The sequence below is a fragment of the Oncorhynchus clarkii genome, chromosome 5, assembly GCF_045791955.1.
Source record: "Oncorhynchus clarkii lewisi isolate Uvic-CL-2024 chromosome 5, UVic_Ocla_1.0, whole genome shotgun sequence".
In the NCBI taxonomy this organism is placed as follows: Eukaryota; Metazoa; Chordata; class Actinopteri; order Salmoniformes; family Salmonidae; genus Oncorhynchus; species Oncorhynchus clarkii.
Window position 1 is genome coordinate 40,555,748 of NC_092151.1, and position 18,516 is coordinate 40,574,263.

The following is an 18,516-nucleotide window of genomic DNA, read 5'->3' on the forward strand; positions in this document are numbered from 1 at the left end:
TCACATACAACACCCATTCTGCCAGTCACATTCTGTTATAGGACCCCAAAGCACACACATCCTTGGGTTGCTCGTCTTTTCAGTTCGCTGCAGCTAGTGACTGGAACTAGCTGCAACAAACACTCAAACTGGACAGTTTTATCTCAATTTGTTCATTCAAAGACTCAATCATGGACACTCTTACTCCTTTGTGTGATGTATTGTTGTCTCTACCTTCTTGCCCTTTGTACTGTTGTCTGTGCCCAATGTTTGTACCCTGTTTGGTGCTGCTACCATGTTGTGTTGCTGCCATGTTGTGTTGCTGCCATGTTGTGTTGCTACCATGTTGTTGTCATGTTGTGTTGCTGCCATGTTGTGTTGCTACCATGTTGTCATGTTGTGTTGCTACCATGCTGTGTTGTCATGTGTTGCTGCCATGCTATGTTGTCGTCTTAGGTCTCCCTTTATGTAGTGTTGTGTTGTCTCTCTTGTCCTATATTTTTATTTCATTTATTTTAATTTTAATCCCAGCCCCCGCAGGACACCTTTTGGTAGGCCGTCATTGTAAATAAGAATGTGTTCTTAACTGACTTGCCTAGTTAAAAAAAGGTTAGATAAAAAAAAAAAAAATGACAAAAATGTAATCATACACTCACAGACTGAAAACATAACATGTGCACAATTAATTAGTTAGAGAGAGATGGCACCGTCAGAAAGGGCAGCTCTGCTTCTAGCTCTTAAGCTAACAAGCATTTAGCTACACCCACAAAAACATCTGCTAAACATGTGTATGTGACAAATAAGATTTGATTTGAAAGACATAATTGATCCACTCGAAGGTGCACATTGCTAGTAGTCTTGCAAATTAAATCAGTTTATTATCAATAGCTTCAAATACAGATAATATTTTTGAGAATGCAAACATTTATTCAAATGGATTAAAACACCACCTTGGATTGAGTAAATATAAAATCATCCATAATCCAATAGTAAAGAAATCAAATACATGATAAACACTGCCAATGAGACCATGATTTGATTGTGAAACCACTGATGATGAGCATAAAATACATAGGCTCACTACTGTTATTTTATTGTTGCTCCTTAATTATTTGTTATATTTCTTTTTTTCTTAAAACTGCATTGTTGGTTAAGGGCTTATGAGTAAGCATTTCACTGTAAGGTCTACACCTATTGTATTCTGCGCATGTGACAAATACAATCTGATTTGATTTGATTTTAAAAGGTTACCATGATCATTACACTAAAATGGAAAGTAGGCTATATAATTCAATACTAAGAAACTAAAAACGTGAAATATTATGACATCAGTAAATATTATGACATTGAGAAATGAACTTTGCCACCCAGTATAGTATACAGTACTGAATGAAACAAAATGAAAAGTCAATTTACAGTTTACTGTAAAGAACCTACTGTTCTTTTAGCAAGCTTATATCTCATGCAACTTGCACATAAGTTACTGTATCTATTTTGAAAAGCCATAGGCTACCTTGTGGAAGCACAAACAAAAAAGTATAGTAATTATGCAGCAGTAGAAAGGTCAAATTGTCATTCACCTAAGGTTCAACAAGAAATTATTCACATTATGATTATACTGAATTCATGTAATTCATATGCTGAATATAAAAGTATGATTTTATCCCTGTCCTAACATGTCTCCAGTGGAGGTTGTGTTACTGGATGGCTGCAAGGATGTCGTTGTACTCTGGGGTGTCCGGGTCCATGTACTTCTTATCGGACACCCAGGACTTCAGCCTCGCCTGCTGATTCTGGTCGATGATCCCCTCTTTACAATGGTGATTCAGCATCTGATTGAAGCCAGCTTTGTAGTAGAACACCGTTCCTTCAGGAGATAAATCAATGGATCCCAGGGTAAGTGTATTGGGCTTTCCTAGAATAAAAACATAAACAAATTAATATTAAAACTTTCTGTGAAAATCAGAACAATCTAGTGAAGAATTTCCTATATAAGAAGGACAGACTTAAGGGATAATGCCCGGGAAGCCGGTGTTTGGAGGATACATTGGCAAGGGGATTGTTAAGAACGGCAAAACGTTCTAAATGTTCCATTGCAATACTGGCTGGCAACCTTCTTATCCCTTGCTTTTCTAGCTAACCAACTAATGCTAAGTTACAGTCACTTCAAAAAGTGCAGCCAGAATAACAGCAAAGTAGCTGCATTTGTATTTGTTTAAGCTGTTTTCTAGTGAAATTTATTTGGGCACATCCATAACAATGAGATAATGAGGCACGATTTCGCCTGGCATAGAATATGTGCTCACTCGTCAGGACACTGTTGTTCAGAGGAGCTAGCCAACAACACAGCTAAAACAATCACTTCAAACTGAAGCTGGAATGACTGCAAACTAGCTGCACTTCGTCTCGTTTGACTTTTGACATTTCATTGTATACATCCATAAAAAAAGATGCTGATTCATTATTTCGACTGGCTGAGAAACACTGCCTGCCTGTCTGTCTCGTCCCAACTCCCGACACGTTCATTACCATGGGACAGCTGGAGATTTGAATATTGAAACAACGTTGCAAATGTGGGAGAGACAGACAACAAGGCTCATACAAATCTTCGCTGTTGAAAACTAAATGTTAGTCTAAAAGAAATGAGAGATAATGTCTAGATGCTTTTATAGTGGAGATCAAGTTTAGAAATGGCCTGGCTGGGCTGATGAGACAGTGGATTGCGCAGTCAGATGGAACAGAGTAAATAGGCATTTTAACATCATAGATTTAGCCGGTGGTAACTTGTGGAATAGACACCGACTGGAATGTGGTTTTAATCAATTAGCATTCAGGATTAGACCCACCCATTGTATAAAGGACAATAATCACCTGCTTTGTCTCTGAGCTGGTCGGAAGCAATAGGATGAGCCATGATGAAAGATAACTTCAGTGATTTCTCCACATCTCCGCTTGCAAGTGTATCCGCCAGCAGCTTCCTATGAGTTTGGAAGGCCATGCACAGTGTTGTTAGGAGATTGAGAACATTACAAATAGGGAAGCAGCATAGATAGTAATTATTCAATTCCTTAAACACCACAAGAATGGAACTTTTCACATTGTAGCTAAATTAAAGGGCTGAAAGGTCTAAGAAGAAGAGGACCAGGCAGAAACCTTGCTTAAATTATATCAAAGTTTGTTTCTGTGTTTTTATTTCAGCCTCGGTTGTGTATCACAGGGAGAAAGGGAAGGGATGGATTGCACCTATATTAATAGATAATTCACCTGCAGATGACAGATGTCTTACTCCTTCCAGTGGTTAGAGCATTCCTGTGATGCTGTTTGAGAACCCGCATTGTGAGCAGGTTCCCTCCATTTTGATCTGATTCAATGCTGTTTATCATATCATAAAGCTTCGGATTCTTCTGTTGAAGATTTTTCATCTGAGATTTTTGGTCTCTGGCCAGCTTCAGGGAATTCTTTGGTGGGATATGGTCTGCCTCCACAATGCCTCTTTCCCCCATGTCGTCAGAGAAAAGTTTGGTCGTTTTGACGCTGATGAGGGAATAGAAGAGGAAGGGTTGTACTATGGAAGTACAATTCAAGTAAACACATCTATTTACACTATTTGTATGTCAATGCTTTATGAATTATTATATACATTTCTGGTCTTAATAATATATTCAAGTGTAAAAACAATGCAGGGTCATTATAATAACATTGGTAGATTTGAACAATGCCCATATATAAATTTTAAAAATGATTATGCTTAAATACCTTTTGTTAGGACCAACTAATCCAAGGTGGTACGTAAAGGCTATGTCATACTCATTTATCCCTGAGGAACTATAAGGACAATTCTTCATGGGCCTGATATCATGTTCATATTCCCCATCATTCGTCCGTTTTCTATTCCTGGCCCCTCCAACTATAGCATATTTTCCATGATTTTTCTCGAGTGCATCATAGGCCTTCTGGGTTTTAACCATTTCACTATAAGCCTGAAGGCTCCCTTTAATCTATGGGAAGACATAACAGGTATCAATAACTCCAATTACTCCACAACCAAGGTTAAAGATGCAATATGTTATATTCATTTATTTTATTCATACAGTTGGTATCTACCAACCATCTTAATTTCCTAGTGTTCTTTCGTTGGATTTGATGAAAATGACATATTTCAGAAAGTTACTTAGTTTAAGAATTATTGAAACTATACATAGACATGAGTAGGCGTACAGTACCTGGTCTTTAACATTGTTTCGTAGATTCACAGCTTGACTCGTGATCTCATCCTCAGACCTGTTAGATGTTGCCTGTGCTAGGGCATGGTACAGGCAGTTCTTGTTCTCTGAGCGCACAGGGATTACTTTGCCATCTTGGATGATGTCAAAGTGACCACTGTATGGACTTTCCACTCCTTGGATTCTGTCTTTTGCTTTAGAGAGGATTCCTTTCTCACTGAAAGAGCAGAAATAAAGAGCACCATTGGTTCTCATTAATGTAGTTCTAATGGAGAGATCCTAATTTTGGGAGATTTGCAGTATTGTTGATGAAGGTCTACCAAACAGTTTAGGACAAATACCTGTGTGTTTTCTCAGGCTCTTTGGTCAGTCGTAGAGTGATTTGGCCGGCTGAGCTGTTCGTTCCCGGGTAGGACTCCTCTGAGAGCGTTTTCCCATCTTGATCCACCACTTTCAACTGGATGCCTTTACCATGGAGCAGGTCACTGTTTGTGAGGACATACATGTCCAGGGCCGAGGCTGGTCGATTAACCTCACCAATCTTCTCTGCATAGTCCAGAAGTTCTTTTGTTTCAGTCTCTGACAGAGCTTTCCCAGCCTTCTGACTGGCTGACTTCATATAATGTTTATGCTGCCGGTCCTGGAAAAAGGCCTCAGTTTTGTGTCTGCCAAGTACATTGTCAACAACCTTTCCAGTAACTCCATTGAGCTTCTTCTTGAATGTTCCCGTCACAAAAGAGGACATATGACCAGCACAAGCATCTATGAACGCTTCGGAGACACTTTCCGAAATGGAGCTTAGGAGCTCATCCTTTAAGCGAATCACATCTGGTAAATAATGTCTGCCATCTTGGTCATACTGCTCCACATATCTTTGCTGCTCTTCAATTTCTTTTTTTAATTCGAGGACAAATATGTCATTGATAACATGTTCTGTAGGAATAGACCGAATCATTTGGACCAGGATTGTGGTGTGTTTAGCTATTTCTACACTTATTTTGACTCCTTTTGCAATAAAATGTGTTCCACTTTTTGCCACAAGGTCAGTTGCATTATTGCACACCTCAGAGAGTCTGCTGATAACATCACTGACTTGGGATGTGGTGGCATCAGTCATGAGGCCAGGAATAAGTTCTTTTGTCATAACTTGAACTAAATATTTTGTTTGTTGTTCAAGCTTTGAGTCAATCTTATAGTTGCTGCGGTTCTGCAAAGCTCCTTTAGGTACTGCAGAGCTAATGTATTCAGTGAGACTAAGACCTAGTTCGGCATTCTTTTTGACTGTTGAATTGACCATGTCTTTGAAAGCTTTTTCTAAAATTGTTTTAAAGATGGCCCCAATTCCAGCATCAATGGCATAGTTAATTCCTTTGATTACACCCTGCTTCCCTACCTCCTGAAGTGCGTACTTGGTTGCGTGTTTTAGAGCCATCTTCATGTTTGTAGGGGATGCCAGTTTCTTCGTTGCAGTCTTAATTGCATACTTTGCTGCTTTCTGTGCGGACTTGAAAACATGTTTTCCTGTGCCAATGATATCCTTTGCAACAGATGAGAGTTTCAAAGTACCGTTGAGGACATTATATGCTGTGATGGCAACTTTTTTAATGGCGTTGAACCCTGCGGAGAGCAGAGACATCCCAATGCTGATGCTTTTGGAGATGGCCCATTGTGCCCAATCGAACGTGCCCGATATCATGCCAGATATCCCTTCAATCATGTCAGAGACTCCTTCAGAGATGATACCTAAGCCAATCTGGGTTGCAGAGCCAAACGACAGGGCACAAACCAGAATTCCAAGGATGACCTGACACATACCAATGAAGAAACAGATCAAAGCATCAAAGCTGAACTCTGGCTTCTTTTTCACCTCAAACACAATGCTCAGGCCATTGTCATACAAGGCCGTGAGTTCATTTCCTGTGATGTAGTCTTGATTTTCGGAGAGGCTGTACACTGAGGATACCTCTGTTATGGCTGTGCCTTCACCCTCAAGCTCTTTAAGTTTATTTACTGCAAGGTCAATGTTAAGTATCCAAGCTTTGTGAATGCTCATCCTGGAATCTATTTGCTTTAGAAAGTTGCATTCTCCTTCATGATGTGGTTCAAAGTTCCCTCTTGTGGCAATCTGAAAAGAAACCATGGTATTTGTGGTTTCTGACAAGTAAACATCCACAGATGTCTTTGCCCTTTCCAGTAATTTCCATGCCTCTGTTTTGTAGCCATCTTTGCCCATGTTGATGGTGATGAAAGCTTGGTTGTACATTGCCACGGCACTGTAAAAAGGGTCACATTCTTCAACATCTTTCCAGTAGGACTTTGCTTCATAGTCACACTTACTTTTGTTGCGGAGGTGCAAGTCTGTTCTGCCGGTAGCCTGCTTAATGTGGTCATAGAAGTTTTGACTTTTTCCATTCAGCAGCATGTTGCCCCTATTTGTGATATGCTCAAGAAGGTCTGCTTTAAGAACACTGATATCTTCGTGCTGACGGATGTGCTCCTCGTGAAGGGTAAGCCACAACGCCCATGTTTCTTTCAAAGCATTGAGTGCAGGCTGGTAATCAAACTTAGGGCCTTTTTCTTTAAAACACTCAGGGACATCATTCGGCCCCATTCCTGACAGGTCATTACTCTCCTGTTTTGTGAAGTTGCCATGAAACTTGTCAAGAAATTCACAAAACGTGCCAAACAGGTCCTCTTTCATTTTTATTTCGAGAAGCTCATCTGTCTCCATATCTTTGATGCGTTGGACTTCGTACTCCTCTCTCAATTGTCTCATGATCTCCACAGGCTGGCCCTGGTATGCTGGGGCAAGGTTATCCCCACAGAGGATCATCTGGACCATGCCCGGGTTTCCCTTCCGACCAGTTCTTCCAAACACCTGTTTCTCCACTCTGCGACTGCCAGGGTAATGTGTCAGGAGGACGAAGAGGCCACCACGTATGTTGACATCCTGATCAACCTTGATATCAGTTCCACGACCTCCTAGGTTTGTGGCTATGATTACATGTCCCCCTCTGAATTTGGTTCTCTCAATGTTGTGTTTCTCACTGATTGTGTATAATGTGATGGGGGGATGTGGATTCTCGCCCTCTATTTTCTTCAGAAGCTCGCTTGCGGTCTTGACATCTTCACATACGACCAAGACAACCTGACCACTTTCTGCCACCCTCATTGCTGTCTTACAGAGGATCTCCATCCACTGGGCTTGCCCAGTGACCTGAATTGCTGGAAGCTCAACAACCTTCTTATGGCGATGAGCTGGTATTATGTAGCTGTCTGTTTCGTAGTGCCTTGCAAGGAAATCTTTGTCGGCATCACCCCCTAATGTCCCAGACACACCAAATATCCCATTCCCTTTCAGGTACTTTTGAAAGTAATGGAAGTTTGAAAGGTAATTAGTCACATTGGACAAAGGAGTGGTTGCCAGCTGGTGTTTCATCTCCAGAAACTGCTGCAGGCCGTCCCCCCAGCGTTTGTTCTTCTCCAACACTCCACTGGCCTGGAAGTCCACTGGGATGATAGCATGGTAGAGATGCTTGTCTCCAACAGCTTCCAACGTCTGATCAATCATGTACTCTCTGCCTTGTGTCATCATGATGGCTTTCAGGGCGTTTTCCACAAAGACTGGTAACTGATTCTCAAGGTACTTCTCAAGGAAAGAGGGGATCACAAGAAACTCTGAGTTTGACTGAGAGCTGCCAGAATATTTGATTTTAGACTTCAGCTCAGAGACTGTTGCCTTAATGAGTTTGTCTTCAGGTATGATCTCGCTGGCTCGTCCATTCTCGAGGAGAAGCATTTTGATTTCCAGGATATCAGGGTTGTTGTGCAACTTTTTCTCCTCAACCAGCACGGCTTTATTGTTTGTCACAGAGTAACAGTCAATGGCCACATTATTCTCCAGTGCTTTCTCCATTATGGTGAGCAGATCACACTGTTGAGTAATTCCAACTTTGGCCATGAATGTATCAACAGTTATCCTGTTCTCCGTTGTATCGTCTTTCTCTGTGTTCTCTAGAGCATGCATGAACATGTCAAAATCTTCATCTGAATAGATACCCAACTCCACTCCGGCTTCCAAAATGTGAAATTCAGAGAATTCTTTAGATGTCGCTGGACCGATAACAGCTAACTTTGCAGCCTTGTGAAAATGCTGGATTCCAGTTGCCCACTCAATCTCTCCAGTATCTTCCATCTCAATTGGCTGACACATAGATACCATGGCCCATATGCTAGCAAGGACTTGTCCAAGGTGCCTCAGGCCACTTGCCTCGTGGGATAGAAACGTCACCTGAACTCCATTGTCCAAGGTCATGTAGTCCACTTCATCCACAATCACCATGTCAAACCTCCTCTCCCCACGTGTGGTGTCCTTCTCGAATTCCTGCCTCAATGCGTCTGCTGCAAAGCTGGCAACGGTTCCGTAAACTAATTGTTTCCTGTAAGCCTCCTGTAGCATACTATCCCTGCTTTCAGGGGAGCTTCCCTGTATTTGTGGTGGTGGCACAACAGAGGATGTGACACCAAACATGTCATACAGTTTCTTCCACTCCTCTTGGTCTCGACGAGCAAGGACTGGAGAACTGGTCACAACGTCAACCTTAGTGCCACGGATGGCCTGGATGGTGGCAAACATAGCCAAGATGCAAGATTTTCCTTCACCTGTGCCGATTTCCAGAAGGATACCTTTTTTCCCTGTTAACTTTGGTAGAAGGAGCATGAGCAGTGATGCCAACTGAGTGAGTCGGGGAAAGTAGCCTTCTATTTTCTCAGCAGTGAGCAATGATTCCAGCGGAGTGATGCTAGGAAAGTAGCCTTCTATGTTCTTACCGTTTTGAGTGTAAATGGTTGAGCAGTCTTGCACAGCAATAGACATCCTTATTAGGACCTCCTTGAGAACAGCAAGGTCAGGGTTAGTAAAATCCAGTGACTTGATCATCTGCTTTGCTTCCTCTATCTTTACCTGATCCAAGTCCTCCTTTGCATGTTTTGGAAGTTCCTCTGTCATATATCCTAGAATTTCCTTCATTATGGACAATATTTTCTCTGGGTACTTTTCATTTTGCATTTCATTCACAATGGTGTCGGCATCCTTGTCCCCTTCTGCCTCAGCATACCATTGTAGAGAGTTGACAGGGTCTTTATCTTTCAGGGCAGTGAGAGTAGAGAGAAGATCCAGCTTGTTTGTCTGCACAGTATGAAGGATTGAGGTTGCTAACTCTTGGTTTATGCCTGAAACACCTCGCAAAAAGAGCAGAATTTCTGAAGGTGTCCAGATCATGTTGAAGAGAATTTGACTAAGGAGCCCCTTGTTTTTCTCTGACACCTCTGTGAACACATCAAGAATGCTCAGAACAAGTTGTTGAGCCACTGTGGGATTTGTGCTGTACAGCTGTTCAAGAAGACGGATGAGAAAGTCATACTTCTGGTCCCATTCAGGTAGTTGGTCCTCTTTACTGTCTGTGTCTGAGTCGTTGGTCAACGTTAGCTCTGTCACAGCCTTGAGGATGCTAAACTGCTCAGTGAGCGATTGCTCTCCTTGGCTGATAGCACGATCTATGGTCAACTGACACCAGATTGACAGTTGAGGTTCTCCAAAGTATTTAAGGGTTAGTTCATTCTGAAGATTTTTCATTCGGTTTTCAAGTTTGTCCTCCTGCATGCCTTTGTCTTCAGTGATCTCGTATTTCTTCAGAAGATCTTCAAACTTATTTTTCAAGTCCCCTGGCTAGAATGAAATGGTCCCAACACAAAAAAAAGTGCAAAGAAAAGGAATATTTTAGTACAGATGCACTAAAAGATGTATGTGTCATACTATAAACACTTTTTCTATTAGTGGTGTTTCCATGTAAATTGGCAACTGTATGTAAATATGAAAAAAACTGTATTTTCAGAAATATATAATATGTTTATCAATAAGTTAACACAACATTTATGTGAAACACAAAATCATTCATGCGAAATAAAACCTATTCTACAACCCTTTTTGAAATATCTCTTACCTCATCCCTTCTGATTGCTGCAGCGTCATCTTCTATCATCTGGTGTAGTACCTGTGTACGCTGGTGATGGCGCTGTTGTCCTTTTAGTCTCAGCTTCTGTCTCAGCTTTTCTCGTCCCTTTGACACCTTCTTACCCGAAAGTTCGCTCTCCCTTTCGATTTCTTGCTGGATCGCCATCTCCCTCTCCAGTTGCTCCTGGCGCCTCCTCTCCTCCTGCTGTTGTCTTCGTTGCTCCTCCTGTCTTCGCCGCTCCATCTCCTCCTGCTGCTGACGATTACGGTCTTCCTCTTGCTTCCCTGATGGATGAATAGAAATGACACCATATTCCCTTTGTAATGCACAGCGTTTGGCCAGAGACCATGTGGACATATAAGGTGGCATTTGAGACGTAGTAGCCAACAGCCAATGTTGTTCAAACAAAAATACTGATCAATAAGAAATATAGCAGCCCTGAGCCAATACTGCTATTTTCTGAACCAATACTATATTATTTGTATACTGTTAGGAATAGTCTTTACATTAATTGGCTCAGTTGCAAATGCTAGTTGCTGATATATGATGAATTGAGGGTATATGGTTTATTTCCAAAAGGAACATTTTGAATATGATAATGTAGCTCAGCAGATTTGTAAGAATTTACTTACCATAGTTTGGACATGTTGGACTATTAGACTCTGTGTCGCACAACAGCTGAATGAGTGAACGGCCACTGGTTTCTATAATAGTGAATGTTTGACTTCCGTCCTGCTTGTGACTGTTGAACTCATATGAGAAGGAGTTCCAACTGTGATTGTCATATCTTAACTTTAGGTAGCAATGGATCCCCCTAGAGTTGAGGTTTTCTTTTACACTACTACCCCTGCCATGCAACGTTCCACTGCCACTGCCACCTCCCTGGAAAAGAGAAAATCATTACCAGATATACATTTTAAATTCATAAATGTGTAAAGATTCATCTTCAGTGATCCAACTTAATGCTCATCAATTTTTGAGATTTGATCTCAAAATAAAATGTCCAAGTCTGATATTACACTGGTTTTCATTTTGACACAGGGACAATATTGATAAGCGCTCTGGCTTTTACTGCCAACAGCCACTTTCAGGTAGTCCACAATACTTAAAGGTAGTCTATACTCAGCAAAATGGCATTATCATACACAATGGGCGGACTTTATTCATTTTAACAACAACAACAGAATTCAACTCTAACAACACTGCCATTATTAGTTCAGCTCTTCATAATGTTTACCTTCCTTTGTGGCATGCCAGCATTGGGAAGAGACAATAATCTATGTTTATAAATATCATGATCAGGTATTTCACAGAGCACCTTACACTCAGCAAAATTACATTACTGCCGTTATCAATTACCTTGCCATATTTAAATTCTATTGATTTTGTTGTCTGTAAGAAAGTTTCCCGTTCGCAACAGAAGTGTCACTACATTACATTACGTTTTTAACTATCATGATTTTACAGTGACTCAGATACTTACGTCTCCGAGAAGTTCGTAGTGCCAAGTGTAAGGGGTTTGGTTCCTTATAGACACAGAGGCCCCCATTATTCAGAATCTGTTGGGAAAAAACAGCCTTACACCATGCAGACCTATTGCTATTCCTACTTATTCATTGTTTATTAATTCCTATTAATACAAGTTGTATTTATTTATTCATAATTTACAGTGGTTATCGACGGGATTATTTTGAAAAGTACAACAATTCTCTTATAGGAAACATGAACTATCAAACTTGTGTAGCTCCCCGCAGTCTCCGCAAGCATCACTTTTGGGGCATAAACATGTCAAACAAAAAGTAGCAATAAATGTTTTCTTGAAAATGCTGTTTTTAGATAACTATGATGTGTAATGAAGATATACAGTATATCTAATAGCATGACATTTAATATTGTTAATAGTTGTTAACATTTGAAAAAAAATTAGAAGTATGTGTATTGGCCTACTTGATAACTTGTCGTGAAGTCGGCATTAGTGGGACATCAGATGTAGTGGGACATTTGTGTTTGAGGGTGCTGTACTATAGTAACTTTGCAAACCAATAACAACACATGTTATTGGGTTGTTTCTGCTTGTGTCCTGTGCATAAAACATTTCTGGTGTCAGCGTTACATCACTTTAGCTTGTGTGGTCAGGTTTCTTAGATCAGGTGACCCGTTGAAAACAAAAAAACCTGCCATACTATGATACCTTGCGCTATAATGATAAGTTTGTCATTCTGTCAATTATTATCATTCAACCAACTATCATTTATTGTTAAAATGAATAATGATTTGAAACATAATAACCAGTCATGTAAACAGCTTTTATATTTTATGAAAATTTGATTTATATTACTGTCCCACTTCCCGTGAATGGAGTTTGAGTAGTGGAACAGGTACCTTTTTCAACTATGCACAAAATAAACCTTTAATCATTTAAAATGTAAATTCCTTCATTAGATATTCTAAAGTACATTGGAATATGTTGTTGTAGTTGTTCATAATATCTCAAAATCTAGTCTAACTGCTAAATAGGCCAAGCACATAAACCGCATAGGATGAGTGGAAGAAATTAAAGGGAAATAAAAAGGGGAGTGAAAGAAAGGAAGGACTGGTTGTCACGACTCCTACCGAAAGTGGCTCCCCTTCCCGTTCGGGTGGTGCTCGGTGGTCGTCGTCACCGGCCTACTAGCTGCCACTGATCTTTTCCTCCCCCTCCTTGTCTGTTTATTAGGTACACCTGTTGTTAATTAGGTTTATTAGTTGGGCTTTATTAGCCAGCCGGCCCGCCTGCTGGGTGTGCGGGATTGTTTTATGTGTACTCATTGTACATGCCTATAAGTCACGGTTGTTTGTGTACGTGAGTTGTTTTTGGGACTGTTTAGTTCCCCTGTGTTTTGGGGCATTTGTTTTGGGTGGCGTCTGTTTTCACCTGGTTGGTGAATAAAGAAGTAGCGCTACTCTGAACTCTCTGTCTCCTGCGTCTGACTCCTTCCTCCACTACACCCCGGGCATTACAATGGGGAAATGTATTTGCACCGTAATAATTCGATATTAGGCTAAATTGATTATTGCAGTAGGCAGATTATGCAATAGTCATGTCGGCCTAAACACCTTACTCTGTTTATCTTAATCAGGGTAAGGTCAAAATCAAGTAAGCTTAAAACACCTGGTTTTCTGAGTGATCTTTAGAATTTTTAGGACATGTAAACTAGTGATGCGGGTTGGCTCATAACCCGTAGATGAGTTTAAGGTCATTAAATATTGTGTGGATGAAGACGGGTGCGTGGCGGGCGGGTTGGATAAGGACAAAACAATAGGCTACCTAAAAGAAATCCATAAATGTATCATTCTTGTACAAATTATTTATAGGCGAGCGGGTTACACACAATACCCCATAATAACAAAGCAAAAACTGGTTTTTAGAAATTTGTTTTTACTTTGTCATTGTGTGTGTGTGTGTGTAGATTGATGAAGAAAAAAATTATTTAATACATTTTAGAATAAGTCTGTAACTTAACAAAATGTGGAAAAGGTCAAGGGGTCTGGATACTTTCCAAATGTACATGTTACAAATTGTAAAAATATAGGCTACAATATATTAAGAATTTGAAAAACATACAATATGTTACGAATTTGCAAAACTTATCAGGGTTAGAGTTAGGTGAAGGGTTAGTTAAAAGGGTTAGGGGAAGAGTTAGCTAACATGCTAAGTAGTTGCAAAGTAGCTAAAAAGTAGTAAGTAGGCTCGTTGAAAAGTTGCATATTAGCTAAAATGGTCAAGTTGTTCAGGATGAAATTCGAACTTGCAATCATTGGGTTGCATGACAACTTTTGTTTTAACCTTAAGTAAAACCATCTGTCTTATGTGACCAGACCAAACATAACATATCACACTATTATCAGTGTCCCGGATATACATTGGCTATATTAGTCTAGTCTATGAGACCAGGTTGCCTGTAGAGGTGCTATCTTTATCAGCATCATACAAACTGGTAGTATTTCAACCACATTAAATTAGCCTCCAAGTCGAACTGAAATATTATCAGAACCATGTTGAGTCGTTTATATTTCCATAAGACCGGTCAAACTGATACCTTTTATAGATTGCATTTTATCCCGGTCCCTAAACGTCTTTGATCAGCGTAAGTATCAGCAATAACAGAGAACTTTACCGATAGGCTAGATTGAAGCATTCATTCCATCGATTTGTGACATTATTCTGGTGAGCAAGGGTTTATATAGTCTTCTAGGTTAACACATATTGACAAAAGAGAAGCTGCATGTATCTAATTATAGACAAGTTAACTAACAAATAGTCTACCAAAATGTCGGAAATTATAGAGAGAAACATCTAAATCTGGCATAAAATCGTTCTGCCATCTCATACTATAGCCTACGGGCATTTTCTATGTTAGTGGGTTAGGGTCGAGCCTCAGATTGTCACTTTATCACATATAGTCAGGCGGTTGCGGATGTGTTATTATTAATTGCGGACGTGTACAGTTTGCTCACTTGCGCACCACCAATGTAAACACGTTATGCACTGTTCGGGTGGTGTGTTTCATCTGAGCACGCTGGTGTGTTTAATCTGAGCATGCGCTAGCACAACTGAAGTAGTTTTCACATGCAAACTTTATATGTCCGAACTCAGAATCAAATATGCTTCCCAAAAATAACATGTTTTCGGTGGTAGAACGTTTATCTTGATTGGTAATTTCGACTGTTATCTGAGTGCCATCAGTTTGCCTGATTTCAGATGTGTCCATGTAAATCGTTCTTCTTGCAATATGCATGTAAACGTTTTAACCGAACTACTATATTAATCTGACTATCCACATGTAACTGTAGCCTACTCACTGACATGTACACTGAGCAAAAATATAAATGCAACATGCCACAATTTCAAAAAGTACAGTTCAGGATATCAGGAAATTGAAATCAATTCACCAGGCCCTAACCTATGGATTTCACATGACTAGGAATACAGAGTATGCAGGCCATGGAAGAACTGGGACATTTTCAGCTTCCAGGAATTGTGTACAGATTCTTGTGACATGGGGCCATGCATTATCATACTGAAACATGAGGGGATGGCAATGGATGAATGGCGCAACAATGGGCCTCAGGATCTTGTCACGGTATCTCTCTGCATTCAAATTACCATTGAGTGCGCTTGTCGTCCGTAGTTTATGCCTGCCAATACCATAACCCCACCGCCACCATTGGGCACTCTGGTCACAATGTTGACATCAGCAAACCGCTTGCCCACACGGCTCCATACATGTGGTCTGCGGTTGTGAGACTGGTTGGATGTACTGCAATGTTGGAGGCTGCTTATGGTACAGAAATTAACATAAAATTCTCTGGCAACAGCTCTGGTGGACATTCCTGCAGTCAGCATGCCAGTTACACACTCCCTCAAAACTTGACACATCTGTGGCATTGTGTTGTGTGACAAAACTGCACATTTTAGAGTGACCTTTTAATGTCCCCAGCAAAAGGTGCACCTGTGTAATGATCATGCTGTTTAATCAGGTTCTTGATACGCCACACTTATCTGGTGGATGGATTATCTCGGCAAAGTAGAAATGCTCACTAACAGGGATGTAAACAAATTTGTTGACAAAATTTGAGAGAAATAAGCTTTTTGTGCATGTGGAAAATTTCTGGAATATTGTATTTCAGCTAATGAAACGTGGGACCAACACTTTACATGTTGTGTTCATATTTTTGTTCAGTGTAAGAAACTGAGGAAAGAAAGGAGGCTGAATTTATGAAAGGGGCATTTGGGAAATAATAGAGGTGTTTCAGGGTCAAGTAAAAGCTGTGCAGACTCCTTAAGTTAGGTTTTCACCCAGACCTTGGAATGTCCCCAAATACATTTCCCAATAGTATGGAGATGGTTTAGTACAAGGTCATTGACACAAAATGGTAAAAACAGAGTGTGTTATTTACAACCGTCAACAAAGTTACAAGTGCCAGGTGAAGTGGGACACCAATGTATTTCTTATGAGAAAATAGTGTCCCACTTCATCAACTTAATTAAGTGTCCCACTACAACTTAAAGCCACGCTTTAGCAAAAGTATGGGTCTGATGTTGTTTTAGTGGTTGTACATAATACATGATCAACTTGTTTCATCATAAAAATGCCCAAATGCCCCTTTTTTGAAACTGCATTGTTAGTTAGGGTCTCGTAAGTAAGCATTTCCCTGTAAGATCTACCTGTTGTATTCTGTGCATGTGACTAATAACATTTGATTTGAGATAAGACCTTAATTAATGAAATTAACATCACTTGAGTAGGGGTAGACTGATTTTGATTGTGTACATAATCATCTACCAAAAAGTGTCCCACTCATGCATATATCACCCTACACATAAATAGCCCATTGAAAACAATTCCATTTCATCCAGTTAGTTTTAAACATAAATCAAAGCCTAAAAAAGAGTTGTACTTTGTAGAATAGTCTACACAGTGAACAAGATTTGAACTAACCTTTTCCTCTGCCTTCCCTCTTCTCTGTGTTCAGTCAGCGCTCTGAGAAGGTGAAAATAAGGACTAAAAACACCTCTAACACAGTGAACTTTGAGACACTGCACAGCTTTTTATGTACTTTTCTCTGAAGCTGATCTTGACCTGACACAGCCAATAGCCACAGTGGTTTCACTTTCACATTTCAAAGACCAGCCTCCTTGTTTTACTTTATCCATATACTTGAAGAGGAGAGATTACTGTATTCTTTACAGCTGTTTATGCACTCTTGCTCTCACCGTACAGTATATGCGTTTTAAGGAGAACGGTTTATTAGAGGTTGTAAAAGATCATGTAAACATACATTTTGGTCAATTTCAACATGACGTGTTGGTGATGAAAGAAAGAATGAGAAATTGTGATAAGTTTGTTGTAATCAATATAACGTTTAAACAATTAGAGAACCAGTTTTTTTATTCCTAAAGATACTAAATACAAGACTGCACTACACTTCTGTGAAAGGGCCGCTTAACCACATGACGTGCTTAAAGTAAACAGGCCAGAAAGACACTTTAGCACCGTGATGTAACTTTGTGGTGTAAAACACAGGTGACGTGAACATGGGATGTGGCTTCAAATGAAAAGCTGTTTTTTAAATAGCCCACTCTGTTAATATATAAAAAAAATTGTTTTTAACCTGGCGATTCAGTTAGGAAGACATTCTTATTTGCAATGAAGGCCTACTGGGGAGCAGTGGGTTAACTGCCTTGTTCAGAACAAAAGATTTTTACCTTGTCAGCTCAGTGATTCAATCCAGAAACCTTTCGGTTACTGGCCCAACACTCTAACCACTAGACCACCTGCTGCCCCCATAAATCTTTTGCATTGGCCGGGAATCCGGCCGGGAAAGTATTCAGACCCCTTGACTTTTTCCACATTTTGTTACGTTACAGCCTTATTCTCAAATAGATTTTTTTTTAAATTCCCCTCTCATCAACCGACACACAATACCCCATAATGATAAAGCAAAAACTGTTTTTTAGAAATTGTTGCAAATGTATGAAAATAAAACACTAAAATATCACATTTACATAAGAATTCAGACCCTTTACTCTACTTTGTTGAATCACCTTTGACAAGCTCTGTGAGCTTGGATGGGGAGCGTTGCTGCATCGTTATTTTCAGGTCTCTCCAGAGATGTTTGATCGGGTTCAAGTCCGGACTCTGGCTGGGCCACTCAAGAACATTCGGAGACTTGTCCTTTAGCCACACCTGCGTTGTCTTGGCTGAGTACTTAGGGTTGTTGTCCTGTTGGAAGGTGAACCTTTGCCCCAGTCTGAGGTTCTGAGCGCTTTGGAACAGGTTTTCATCAAGGATCTCTCTGTACTTTGCGCCGTTCATCTTTCCCTCAATCCTGACTAGTCTCCCAGTCCCTGCCGCTGAAAAACAACCCCACAGCATGATGCTGCCACCATGCTTCACCGTAGGGATGGTGCCATGTTTCCTCCAGACATGACGCTTGACATTCTGGCCAAAGAGTTCAATCTTGGTGTCATCAGACCTGAGAATCTTGTTTCTCATGTTCTCAGAGTCATTTAGGTGCCTTTTGGCAAATTACAAGTGGGCAGTCATGTGCCTTTACTGAGGAGTGGCTTCCGTCTGGCCACTCTACCATAAAGGCCTGATTGGTAGAGTGCTGCATTGATGGTTGTCCTTCTGGAAGGTTCTCCCATCTCCACAGAGGAACTCTGGAGATCAGTCAGAGTGACCATGGGGTTCTTGGGTCACCTCACTGACCAAGGTCCTTCTCCCCCGATTGCTCAGTTTGGCCTGCGGGTCAGC

The 18,516-nt window shown here is 40.5% G+C and overlaps 1 protein-coding gene across 1 annotated transcript; it reads right to left on the bottom strand.

Moving 5' to 3' along the window:
* Positions 1-825: 825 nt before the first annotated feature.
* On the bottom strand, positions 826-16,822 carry LOC139408837 (uncharacterized). The gene is made up of 10 exons (XM_071153205.1): positions 16,699-16,822; positions 11,700-11,775; positions 10,849-11,098; positions 10,205-10,500; positions 4,544-9,930; positions 4,203-4,419; positions 3,736-3,977; positions 3,244-3,513; positions 2,851-2,957; positions 826-1,894 (listed from the first exon to the last, which is right to left on the bottom strand). The coding sequence occupies exons 2-10, from the start codon at positions 11,763-11,765 to the stop codon at positions 1,677-1,679; spliced, it is 7,053 nt and encodes a 2,350-aa protein (XP_071009306.1). The 5' UTR covers positions 11,766-11,775; positions 16,699-16,822; the 3' UTR covers positions 826-1,676.
* Between the last annotated feature and the right edge of the window lie 1,694 nt (positions 16,823-18,516).

Bases quoted from the DNA above. Each gene is read 5' to 3' on its own strand.
- LOC139408837 (XM_071153205.1), bottom strand. From the start codon at position 11,765: ATGGGGGCCTCTGTGTCTATAAGGAACCAAACCCCTTACACTTGGCAC. The intron at 3,514-3,735 runs GTATTTAAGCAT...TTCCCTCATCAG, and splicing joins TTAGTTGGTCCTAACAAAAG to CGTCAAAACGACCAAACTTT. The intron at 2,958-3,243 runs GTGAATTATCTA...CCAAACTCATAG, and splicing joins AAGACATCTGTCATCTGCAG to GAAGCTGCTGGCGGATACAC.